The sequence below is a fragment of the Lathamus discolor genome, unplaced genomic scaffold, assembly GCF_037157495.1.
Source record: "Lathamus discolor isolate bLatDis1 unplaced genomic scaffold, bLatDis1.hap1 Scaffold_162, whole genome shotgun sequence".
NCBI classification, from domain to species: domain Eukaryota; kingdom Metazoa; phylum Chordata; class Aves; order Psittaciformes; family Psittacidae; genus Lathamus; species Lathamus discolor.
The window spans coordinates 46358-59274 of record NW_027069191.1 but is presented as its reverse complement, the minus strand read 5'-3'; the positions used below and the strand labels follow the sequence as shown (position 1 = coordinate 59274).

The 12917-nt window shown below is 51.5% G+C and overlaps 1 protein-coding gene across 1 annotated transcript in view; it reads left to right on the top strand.

The window, feature by feature from the left end:
- LOC136006378 (E3 ubiquitin-protein ligase RNF213-like) overlaps positions 1-12917 on the top strand; it is a 42092-nt gene that overhangs the window by 8655 nt on the left and 20520 nt on the right. The window contains exons 17-27 of the mRNA XM_065664383.1: positions 730-2209; positions 2486-2679; positions 2827-2982; positions 4447-8007; positions 8425-8558; positions 8676-8771; positions 9767-9882; positions 10089-10217; positions 10954-11018; positions 11467-11611; positions 12042-12183. Of these exons, the coding sequence (XP_065520455.1) occupies positions 730-2209; positions 2486-2679; positions 2827-2982; positions 4447-8007; positions 8425-8558; positions 8676-8771; positions 9767-9882; positions 10089-10217; positions 10954-11018; positions 11467-11611; positions 12042-12183 (6218 nt within the window). The remainder of the gene's footprint in view (positions 1-729; positions 2210-2485; positions 2680-2826; positions 2983-4446; positions 8008-8424; positions 8559-8675; positions 8772-9766; positions 9883-10088; positions 10218-10953; positions 11019-11466; positions 11612-12041; positions 12184-12917) is intronic.

Here is a 12917-nt window from a genome sequence, read left to right as displayed (position 1 = left end):
CCCAGGGGGCTGACATCCCCCAGCAGGATCAGAGCCTGTGAGCATGATGCTTCCCGTATTTGAAGTCAGGAGACTTTGTCAGCAAGGTCCTCTCAATGAGGCATCCTCTAGGAAGCACCAAGCCTGAGGTTTCCATCCTTGGCTTGGCTGCCAACTTGTCCTTCTCAGAGGAACATGCCCCAGTTCCCTCTAGACGTTTCATGTGCGTTTCCCTCTTGTATCCTTATACACCAGCAGCCCCCTACTTTTATCTCCTGGCCAAAACTCCTTCCTTTAAGTTTAATCTGAAACTCTGTAGAGGTCTTGACAGCTTCTTGGTGAAGACTACGTTGACCCAGGTGGTCAGATGAATCCCAAGAGACCCAGCTATTCAAAGATACACCCAGCTTCTCAAGGGTAGACCCAGCTTCTCAAAGGTAGACCCAGCTCCTCAAGGGTAGACCCAGCTTCTCAAGGGTAGATCCAGCTTCTCAAGAGTAGGCCAGGCTCCTCAGGGGTAGACCCGGCTTCTCTAGGGTAGACCCAGCTTCACATGACTTCTGAAAAGTAATTGTAGAAGAGCAAACAAGTCATGCAGCCAAATGCTCCTGTCCCTTCCTCATCCTCCCTCCCCATTACATCCATGTTTCTCTTGTACTGGAAAAGCAGGACCTGGGCAGTGTTTGGAAGCTGCTGAGAAAATGCTGCAGTAGGTGACCTATCCCCTCTTGTGCCTTTGATGCGTTACAGATACTGGAAAAAGTTGAAACAGTTGCGAAGTTGTACCTGGAGCTTCTCAGTGTTGGCAACATCCTCTTCATTGACTGGAAGGCTGATATCTACTGCCGCCCACAGCAGCATGTGAAAGTTTACACAGAGTTTGGCATTGCTGGGATCCTCGTTCACAGCACGAGGCCCCTCCTGGAGGAGCTGGGCAGCCTCTCGAAAGCCATGGAGCATTGCTTGGTCAAGTGGAAGAAGTACCTGGAGACTCAAAGGGACACCTACTATCATCTCAACCTGTTCACTGCCCACCAGCTCTTCTACTTGTGCAGCCAGCTGGCCAGAGTCCAGAAAGGCACCACAGAACCACAGGTTCTCATCATGCTTTCCATCATCAAGCATGACATCCGAGCAGAAGATATCCAAAGAGCCCTGTGGGATGCGCTGATGACTCCCCTGGAGTCCATCCCTACATTGGCGGGAGGCGAAGAATCGGTTATGTGGCAGGACTACATCATCCGCTTCCCCCAGCTCATCCGGAACTTGGCTGAGTCGGGCTACAATGAGGCAGTGGCAAAGGCGGCCTTGCAGAGCTGCTTGGAAACCTTCCCCCATGCACCCATCACGGAGCAGATGCTGATGGATTTTGCCTTTGAGCAAGGTGAAGACAAGGACTTGGTTAAGCAGCTCAGCAAGTCCTATGAGGAGACAAGAGAAACCTTCCTGCAGAAGAGCCGTAAGTTTAAGACCAAGCCCAGTGACGTTGACCGGGTCTCCTTCAGCTCCCTGGCACAGCATGAGCTGGCTGCCTCCTTTGAGAGCTTGCCATCTCTTTATGACAAGGTGAACCTCATCTGGGATGCCTACTGCAAGAAATTCCCTGGCCTGGTTTCCGATAAATACATAGGTTTGGATATTTTTGGGGAGACACTGAAGCGTTTGGCAGCTCTGGAGAGCACACGTGTCGAGAGAAGTCTACCTGTAGGCTTTGAAGTGGGGAAACCAATTCTCATCACGTGCAAGGAGGAGGACATGTTGCCCAACATGTTATTCCTCTACAGACACACTGAGATAGCGCCTCTCCCGTCATACGATGAGGTCCTGGTGTGCACGCCCAACACACATGAGGAGGAGGTGGAGCTACTTGTCAGAAGAGCTCTTGCTCCAGGTTCTCAAGACCAGAAGATCTACTGCTTGCTGGGCGCTGATAAATTAGTCTATAAAGTTTCTAAACAGCTCGAGTTCCACTTCTTCCGCCTGGTGCAATCTTCCAGCATCCCCAACTACAGGTTCATCATCTTCTGCAATGCCAAAGCTCCCAACTCCTACGTTATCACAGCCTTCGATGCCTACAAGATGACTTTCCCATGCTACTCCAACACAGAAATCCAGACCTACCTGAAGATGCAACTCAAAGTGCCAAGTGGGACATCCCCCATTGCTCAAGCCTTTGAAGAGCCCCATCAGCAGAACATGAAGCTAGTCTTCTCGAAGCAAGCAGGGATGGGTATGTTCAGGGGAGGCATATTCTGTGTTGTAGCTCAAACCAAGTTGTCAAGGTCAGGGTGGATGGGGCTTTGAGTAACCTGGTTTAGTGGAAGGTGACCCTGCCCATGTCAGGGGGTTGGAACTGAATGATTTCCAAGGTCCCTTTCAACCCAGACCATTCCATGATTCTATGAAGGTGGCCCACGGTGCTTCTGGGGAGAGATTTCCTTGGTTTGGGTCTCATGCAAGTGTAGAAGGGTGGATTGATTCACCATCACCTCTTCCCACTCCTTAGGGAAGTCTCTCTTTGTGACCAATACCATTGGGAAGGTACATGCTCAGCTGGGTGGCAGGCTACCACTTCAGAAAACCATCAGGCTGATGGAGTCGGACATTGATTTCCAGTTCTTTGTGGAGGAACTCTTCTCTGTCAAGGAGTCTGCAACTGGAAATCAGCCCACCATCTTCCACATTGATGTGTCTCCAGCGGTGAGTGCCTGGACAAGAAGAGGTGGTGGAACACAGAAGACCCTACACACAAGGGAGGGGGAGGAGCAGGGGGTGGAAACTCAGTTGTAACAGGGTGTTTTGGAAGACTTCTGCACCAATGTTGGGGTGTTTCTCTTTCCTTCCCAGGTATCGAAGGGTCTCTACCGGCTGCTGATTGAGCTGTGCATCCTCCGGCACATCCAGAGGCCCGACGGCTTCGTCTGGAAGTGCAAAGCTTCTCATCTTTACTTGATTGAGTATTTGGCAAGAGGGAAAGGTGTCAGCAGTGCAACAAAGAAAGAGGTATCCTGGGGGATGTGCACTCACACAGGAGGAACCGTTAAGGCTGAGGAACCTCAAGGCCATGCTGCCATTCAGCAAGGCCTTGATAGGCTGGCGAATTGAGTTTAGAGAAACCTAATGAGGTTCAACAAGAGCAAGTGGAGGAGGAAGAAACCCAAGTACCAGTGCAGGTTGGGGGCTGCCCTACTAGGGAGAGGACAAGAGGCCCAGAGGGACAAGAGTCCCCTGGCGTGTGACCAGCAGGTCGAGGGAGGTGATCCTCCCCCTCTGCTCAGCCCTAGAGAGACCACCTCTGTAGTGCTGTGTCCAGTTCTGGGCCCCTCTGTACGAGAAAGACAAGGAGCTACTGGAGAGGGTCCAGCAGAGGCCAAAAGGGTGATCAGGGGTCAGATCAATATCTCAAAGGTGGGTGCCAGGAGGATGGTGCCAGACACATTCCAGTGGTGCCCAGTGACAGGATGATGTGAGATGGCCATAAACTAAAACACAACCTCAACATGAGGACAAACTTGTTTATGTGAGGGTGGCAGGGCCCTGGCACAGGCTGCCCAAGGGGGTTGTGGAGTCTCCCTCTCTGCAGACATCCCAAACCCACCATGCACATGTTCCTGTGTGGCCTACTCTGGGTGGCCCTGTCTTGGCAGGGGGGTTGGACTGGGTGACCTCCAGAGGTCCCTTCTAACACTAACAAGTCTTGGATTCTCTTTAACCTACTAAACTCTGGTGTCTCCACTAGAGCTCTGCAGAATATAGAGTCTGCCTCTCCAGTGGGACAAAGTCTGACCCACACAGAAGCAACCAGATCACTACTAAAAGGGAAATATCAGACCCTGCACTGAGCTTTGGAGTTAAAAAAGAAGCTTTTCCATCCCAGTTCTCCTGTCTTTTGGACCTCGGGCATGTTTTTCAAGCCAGTTCGCACTTGAGCTGTGCTTTAGAGCTCCCTTATGGTATTAGAGCATACCTCTAAGGTATGAAAACCACCCCAGACTCACTAATGGTTGATCATCCACCTGTGGTTCCTCACCATCCCTTCAATATTGGCTGAGTTCAGGCCCCTCCATCTCCAAGAAGATTTAGTGGGATGGGAGAACATATAGGAGAAGATCACCCAATCCAAGGTAGGATGCTGGGCAAGAATGACCTTACTGGTTATTGGGATGCTCCATCCCAGCAGCGAGCAAGGCCAGGTTGGATGGGGCTTGGAGAAACCTGGCCTACTGGAAGGTGTCTCTGCCTATAGCAGGGGGTTGGAACCGGTGGGGCTTAAGCTCCTTTCCAACCCAAACTATCCCATGGTTGTATGACTTCAATCCACTTGGAGGAATCTCGGCATTTCCACATTTGTTCCCAACTTTCTGAACCATTTGTGACCAGGAGGGAATTAAAAAGGGTGTTCTGATGATGTAGGCAAAGGGGGGAGGTTGGAGACCTGTCCTCATGGTGACGTGTGTCTTCTTGTAGATGTCCATTGAAACGGAAAAAAGAATCCTGGATCTTTTTCCTACCGTGGAGTGCATATCACCACTGCGTGTGCTCAGTCTGCTGGAACATCCCAGCCCCATCCCTCCTGCGGAACCCAGGGAGGAACAGTTTGACCGGGACAAGCTAAACAGTGAAGTTTTCCAGAGATCCTACCAATACCTCATCAGATACAAACAGAAGAAAAACCTTGACCATTTCACTTTTGTCCCTAGCAAAGTGTCAGGGGCAGGGAAGGAATGCCTGCAGTGCTTGATAGAGTTCTGTGGGAGAAGCAACCCCTCCTGGACCGAGCTCAGCAACTTCACCCACTTCTTGAACTTCCAGCTACAGAAGTGTGAGAAATCAGTCTTCTGCAGCCCGGTGGTTGGAGCAGACTTCTCTGGCTTCAAAACGTTTGTCATCAAGTTCATGATCATGATGTCCAAGGACTTTGCCATGCCATCCCTCAACATGTCCGATGAAAGTGTGCCCAGAGAGGAGGGGAAGGTGGTGGATGATGTTCTGAGGGAGCACCAGCTAAGACGCCGGTGGGAACAGGAGTCTCACCCTTATGTAGTTTTCCACGCTGATGGTGACTCCATTGAGTTTTTGGGGTTCCATATCAACAAGAACCTTGATGCTATTGACACCTACTCCAAGGCTGTTTTGGAGACAGCGGTTCTGAGCAAGAGCTTATACATCACCTTGAAGCTCCAGAATGTTCCCTTCAATAAGGAATTTGAAAAGTTATCCAGGCCTGAGCAATTGGAGGCCCTCTGCAGGGTCTTTGGGGTGAAATGCCAGGAGGATCCAGATCCTTCATACCAGCTGACCCTGGACAACACCATGAAGATGTTGGCTATCCACCTGCGGTTCCAGTGTGGCATCCCTGTGATCATCATGGGTGAAACAGGCTCTGGGAAGACAAAGCTTGTGCAGTTCATGTGCAACCTGCAAAGGGCAGGCAGGAAACTCCAGAACATGATGGTGGTACGTGTTCATGGTAGCACCACCTCCAAGGCTATCTGGGAGAAGGTGAGGATGGCTGTGGAGCTGGCCCGCTGCAATGAGGAAGAGCACAGCGTGGACACAGTGCTCTTCTTCGATGAAGCAAACACCTCAGAGGCAATCTTTGCCATCAAAGAGGTGCTCTGTGACCGCAGTGTCAACGGCAAGAGGATTCCCACTAACCGCTTAAAAGTGGTGGCTGCTTGCAACCCTTACAGGAGACACACCAAGGCCACCATTGAGAAACTGGAGAAAGCTGGCCTGGGATACCGAGTGCGGAGTGAAGACACCCCAGATAATCTGGGTTACATCCCCCTGCGGCAGTTGGTGTACCGGGTGCAGCCCCTTCCTCCCAGTTTATTGCCTCTGGTCTGGGACTTTGGGGAGCTGAACGAGAAGACACAAAGCCTGTATATCAGGGAGATTGTGAAGTCCATGGTAGACACCAAGATCCCCGTGGGGAACCTGGATGTCTTCACCAATGTCATCTCAGCCTCCCAGAAGTTCCTGAGGGAGAGGAAGGACGAGTGCAGGGTGGCCAGCCTCCGGGACATAGAGCGCTGCATGCAAGTCCTGCTCTGGTTTTATGACTTAAGAGAGCTGCTCTTCCGTGAGATTGATAAGAAGAGGCAGTGGCGTGAAGAGAAAGAGGAGCCAACCTTCAATGATGCACAAAGGGCTTTGGTCCTTTCAGTGGGGGTCTGCTATTATGTGTCTCTGGAAAACCGCCAAGAATACCTGGAGGAGATTGCCAAATGCTTCTCTGTTCCTGCATTCCGGCTACAGCAAGAGATTGAGCTGTGCCAAGAGGTGTTCCTGGATAACGTCACCATTCCCGAGGCTACAGCCTGCAACAATGCTCTGAGGGAGAACATCTTCATGATGGTTGTCTGCATGGACCTCCGGGTGCCTCTCTTTCTGGTTGGGAAGCCGGGAAGCTCCAAATCTCTGTCCAAAACCATTGCTGTAGATGCCATGAAAGGCCTGTGGTCTAGAAAACCGTTGTTCAAAGCATGCAAGGAGGTCCAGCTGATCTCCTTCCAGTGCAGCCCCCATTCAAAACCAGAAGGCATCACCTCCACGTTCCAACTATGTGCTCAGTTCCAGAAGGGCAAGAATCTGAATGAGTTTGCTTCTGTGGTCCTGCTGAATGAGATTGGCCTTGCAGAAGACTCACCTGGCATGCCCTTGAAGGCACTGCATCCTCTTCTGGAAGACGGATGTGTCGATGGTGAGGATCTGGAGGCTTACAAGAAAGTTGGCTTTGTGGGGATCTCCAACTGGGCCTTGGACCCTGCCAAAATGAACAGGGGCCTCCTTGTCTTCCGGACTGAACCCGACGAGGAGGAGCTGGTGAAGACTGCCAAAGGCATCTGTGCTGACCAGCCCCATCAGGACAGGATCGAGCATTTGTTCCCCATCTTGGCAAAATTCTACCTCAAAGTGCTGCAAACGCAGCCAACAGAATTCTTCGGGCTTCGGGACTTCTACAGCTTAATCAAAACGGTCATGTCCTACACACAGGACATGAAGTGCAGTTCTCAGGAGGAGCTTCTCATAAAGGCCATTCAGAGAAACTTTGGAGGCTCCAAAGATATCTGTCCACTGGAAATCTTCTGCAACTGCACCAGTGAGTTCCGGCTCTCCAGTGAGAAGAAAACCAGCTGCATCCATCTGCTGGAGGAGAATATGGCTCTGCAGCAAGCGGGAGCCATGTCCCGGTACCTCTTGCTGCTGACGACCAACAACGCCGCCTTCCAGATCCTCCATATGATGCGGCTCATTGACATCAGCAACTGCGATGTCATCTTCGGCTCTGGTTTCCCCCAGGACCAGGATTACTCCCAGGTGTGCCGCTCGGTGAACAGGGTGAAAACGTGCATGGAGATTGGCAGGCCTGTGATCCTGCTCAACATCCAGAACCTTTATGAGAGCCTTTACGACACCTTCAACCAATGCTTTGTCAGCCTGGGGGATAATTTCTATGTTGACCTGGGCCTTGGCACCCATGCTGTGAAGAGCCGTGTGAAGGAGGAATTCCGGCTGGTTGTTATAGAGGAGCAGGAAGTGGTCTACAATCAGTTCCCCACTCCTCTTCTGAGCCGTCTGGAGAAGCATTGCTTGGACATGAACACCATCCTCAACCTGCAACAGCAAGACCTGAGGCAGGGTCTGAACCAATGGGTCACATGGTTTGTCAGCATCAAGAAGCCTGATTTGTTCAGTGGATGGTCCCACACTCTCGCTCCCGAGGATGTCTTCATTGGCTTCAGTGGTGACACGGCTGCTGCCATTGTGCTGGAGAGCTCCCAGCACATCCACTGCGGAGACTACGAGCGCTACAGGGAGCCAATCCTCTCTGCTGCCAGAAGCAGACTGGTGGAGTGTGCCACCCCCGACTCTATCCTGCGCCTCAAGTGCTCCATTCTGAAGGATGCTGAGCAGATCCAGGACCTGTATTTCATGGAGCAAAAGCACAACAGCCTGGCCAGTCTCTTAAAGGAGATGATGAACCAGCAGGAGAAAGGGAGCACCACTGGGCTGTGCCTGCAGGTACTCGTGCTTGGCTGTAAAGCACCCAAGGGAGCTGTTTGCATTCCAAGTGAGCTTGGGGGCCCGTCCCTGGCAGTGTTCAAGGTCCGGTTGGACGGGGCTGTGAGCAACCTGCTCTAGTGGAAGGTGTCCCTGCCTGTGGCAGGGGTTGGAGCTGAGAAGCTTTAATGTCCCTTCCAACCCAAGCCATTCCATGATTCTGTGATGGCTCCTTGATCTTGGTTGGACCAGGAAGATGATGGGCTTGTGTCCCCTCTGTGGTCATCTACAACCCTTAGTCTTGAGGCAGATGGGACCTACTCACGGCACCTTCCAGTTTCCTGTAGATGAGCACCAAGCACCAACAGAGATGACTCAGAGGATCCCACTCCTTTAAGGCAGCATGACATGCAGGTTTGATGTGCCTTTCTGCTGCAGGTTTCTACCCATGCCAGGCTGCTCAACCACAAGGATGTAGAAATGCTGGGGAAGATGCTTGGCCTCCCCAACACATCTCACTGCCTTTTCCTAAGCCAGTTTGACACCGAACACGCTTTCCGCCAGGACCTCAGGTGAGCTTTGATGTTTCTTTCCTTTAATCTTGCAGGTGATCTCCACTTCTCATACTGCTTTGGGGGTGGGATGAGACCTTTCCAGGAGAAAACACTAAAGGAGCCGTTTCCTTGTAGGAATTTCTTCCATGAGCCCCAAGAAGCTAGGTTGCTCCTTGTCCAGTTTCATTTCGATGAGCCGCAGAGCAGCAAAAGACTCCTGGCCTGTGCCAAGTAAGCAGCCTCCCTTCACCCCTTCATCTTCCTTCTTCCTCCACACTTCATTGTCCTTTGTCATCTTTCCTCCTTTTCCTCCTTCCTTCTTTCTTCCTCCATTCTTCTCTTCCTCCTTTCTTCCTCATTGGCTTCTTCCTCCTCCTTTCTTCCTCTTTCCAGGCAAAACACACTTCTTGACAGGACCTTTTTCCCCACCCCTAAGATGTGAACTGGGCTCTGCTTTGGACTCTCTGGTCTCATTTGCCCCTCAGGTTGTAGCAGGTTGCACCAACCATTATAGAATCATCCATTTCCAACCCCTGCCACGGGCGGGGACACCTTCCAGTAGAGCAGCTTGCTCCAAGCCCCTGCATCCAACCTGGCCTTGAGCACTGCCAGGGATGGGGCAGCCACAGCTTCTCTGGGCATAATTCTTCATCTTCCAGTTGGAAGCTGTTAGTCCTTGTCTCATCCTTACATGCTGTTGTAGAAGCCCCTCTCCAGGTTTGCTGTAGCCCCTTCAGGCACTGGAGCTGCTCTAAGGTCTCCCCTTAAGGAGCCTTCTCTTCTCCAGGCTGAACCAGCCCAGCTCTCTCAGCCTGGCTCCAGAGTAGAGCTGCTCCAGCCCTCACAGCATCTCCATGGCCTCCTCTGGCCTTGCTCCAGTAGCTCCACGTCCCTCTAGTGCTGCTGCCCCAGAGCTGGATCAGGACTGCAGGGGAGATCTCCCCAGAACACAGCAGAAGGAGGGAATCCCCTCCCTGTGCTGCTGCTCACGCTCTGGGGATTAGCCCATGGCTGCGTTCTGGGCTGCAAGCACATGTTAATGGCTCACCCTGAGCTTCTTATTAACCAAGACTGCCAGAAAGAAAGTCTCCTTGGTGTGGCATCCACCCAAGAAAGCCTGTTCAGTAGAGTGCAGCCTTTGCAGAAGGGTTCCTGAGGGGGAAGATGCAGCTGTTGCTTAGAGAGATCAGTCAAGTCTGGAATAAACCAGCTTCTGATGCTTCCAGGTACTGCATCACTGACGAGCGACAGAGGTCAGCCAGCCCTCATCTGCTGCACGTGATGCTGATCACTAAAGTCCCTCGGGTCCTGGGCGGGTGCAGCTACCTGGCTTTTGACAGCGGTAAGGCCATGCTTGCAACCTGGGTTGGGAAAAAATTTGGAAGGGAAGATGAAGGTGTGCAGAGAAGACCTGTGAGGTGGAGCTTCTCTCACCTCCTTCTTGCCAAGGCTGTCTGGTAAATCCAAGCAGCCAAGCCCCCTGGGTTTCCAAATGGCTGATGCACCAAAGGAGAGCAGATGGGTTGATCCATCTTCTTACCTGGCCAGGTGACTGGAAATCCATCCACTTGGATGACCTAATGCCCCCAGAGAACTTTAAGGCCAATCTCGGCCAGCTCTCCAAAATGACCATTGCTGAGATTTTCACAAGCAGCTCCCTGCAGCATCTCCCAACAGGTAAGAAGTCTCTCACCATAAATCCACCATTTCCCCACTGCTGTCCCCTCCAGAAACCCACTGCCCCGTCCTTAGATGTCCCACCTGTGGATAAGCCCCATTCTTCAACTAAATGCTTGGGCAAATGGGGCAGAAGCAGTTGGATCCACCATTGCAAAACAACTCCGGGGGGCTCCTTGAATCCATGCTCTTCCTTCAAGGTGTCCAGCCAATTGCTCCCCAAGCCAGAAGGTCTCGTGTCACCAAGAAGCTGACACCAAGCTGTTGGGTGACTTCCACCCCAGTATTGCTTTATTTCTCCCTGTTGATTATGGCAGTGCTCAAGGCTGGGTTGGATGGGGCTTGAAGCAAGCTGCTCCAGTAGAAGGTGTCCCTGAGCGTGGCAGGGGATTGGAACTCGATGAGCTTTAATGTCCCTTCCACCCAAACCATTTCATGATTCTCAGGTTAGATCTAAGGAAGTTCTTTATTGTGAGTGTGCTGAGGCACTGGAACAGGTTACCAAAAGAGGTAGTAAATGCTCCATCCCTGGCAGTGTTCAAGGCCAGGTTGGGTCTAGTCTGACACATCCCTGCCCATGGCAGGGGGGTTGCAACTGGATGATCTTGAAGTCCTTTCCAACCCTAACTATTATAGGATTCTACGATTACTGAGGGATTCCCAACACCTCCTGTGGATGGAAATGTCTCATCTTGGGCTTTTGAGAGCTGAGTTGTGTGGTTGATTGTGATTTCAGGTTCTCCAGAGGATTCTGCTGCCCTGGGAAACCTCACTGAGTCAGGTCTTCACCCAGAAGAAAATGTATGGTTTCTCCTTTTAATCTCTCCTCATTTTTGTTGCTTGTCACTGGGCAAGGACTGATGTGGGGCTCAACAGACACCTTGGAATCTGCTTTTGAAGGTCTTTGCTTGGCCTGTGCCTTGTCACAGGGAAGAATAGCTGCAGGTCTTCCTGGTGATGTTGGGATTTTGAAGTAGGGTGATGTTCTCCCAGCTCCACTGTGAGTGACCGGCACAAGACCAGGAGCCTTTTGCCCCCACCACCAAAGCCTTGTCACATTAGCAGGGGCATCAGCAGCCCCCCACACCCCAGGGACTGCCTTAGCCAGGGTTTATTGGGAAGGTGAGATGGGTATAGAGCTTGGAGCCCGCTCTAAGTTCTGGAGAAGATGATGTCCCAGGACAAGTGTCCCCAGGCAAATGAGAGCAAAGTAGTATCAAGCAATCAACTGACCTCCAGTCTTTTCCAGCCACAATTTCTCAACGTGGATGCAGTGATCAAAGGGAGCATCCAGAAGGCCGTGGTCCAGCTGGAGGACAAGAGGGACAACAGCCAGCGTCCAAGAGAGAGAATCAAGATCCTTCACAACCTGCTTTTCCACCCTCAGAGTAGAGGTAAGACTGAGTAGAGAGAACTAGAAGTGGCTCATTGTTGCAAGTAGCAAGCTGTGTGGCTGGCAGAAGACAACAATCAGGTTAAGAGCCAGTTTTAGTGTCTCTCAGAGCCATTGTGGGTGGAGAAGCACCCATAAGACAGAGGACGAGGTTTCATGGGGCCTCCACCACCTCCCCGCACTGTCCCTTATGGGAATGATCCAGGTCTGTACTAAACCACCAAGCTTGCTGCAGGCCTTGGTAGATTTTCCCAGCGAGATGTCACTTGCCAGTGGTATTTGATTTCGACATAGGACTGAGAGAAGAATTTGAGGTGATGGGATTTTTGAGTGGAGAACTGGCAACCAAAACCACTTGCAGGGTTTTGATGGAGTCTCTGACTTGGAGATGTGGACCAGGAGAGTTTTAATAAGCCTGGTTTTGTCATTAGTTTCCAGCCACTTTATGACCATCCTGAGGAAGAGAGTTTGTTATCTCCTCCAAGAGCGTGAGAAAACCATTCAAGATCCAAGAGAATGGGTTTTCCACAGGGCGTTCTCCACTGAATTCATCCTGGAAGACACATCCTTCAGGTAGGGCTGTCTGTGGGCCACCTCCCTGATGTCAGGTAATCCTGCTCCTAAAACTGCTCTATGTGAAGTGTGAGGCCCTTTGCTTAAAGACAAAGATGTGACAGCCAAGAAGTGTAGAAATACAACCTGCTCTAGTGGAAGGTGTCCCTGCCCGTGGCAGGGGGTTGGAATTTGATTGTCTTTCAGGTCCCTTCAAACCCAAACCAATCTAGGATTCTAGCCTAGGACACGGTAGGGGCTGCTGAAAAGTCATCATCCCAACAGCCCCCTAAAAAAATCCGTAAGAGAACAGTTGATTTTGAGGAACCTTCTTTTGGAAGGGCTTTTCTGGCAGCAAACAATGTTGGTTGACTTTGAGATAGACAAGGAAGGGTTTATGTCAAGCCTGGACGGCCGCACTGGGTGTCTTCAGAATCACAGAATCATTGAATCAAGGTTGGAAAAGACTATTTAAGTAATCATCAAGTCCAACTGTTGCCCCACCACTGCCAAGGCCACCACTAACCCATGACACTGAGGGCCTCATCTACACAGTGTGTGAACACTTGCAGCGATGGTGACTCCAGCGCTGCCCTGGGCAGCCTGCTCCAATGCCTGAGCACCCTCTGAGGAAGGAATTGTTCCTCATCTCCATCTGAACCTCCCCTGGTGCAGCTTGAGGCCATTTTCTCTTGTCCCATCCTTTGCTCCTTGGGAGCAGAGCCCAGCCCCTCCTGGCTCCATCCTGTCAGGCA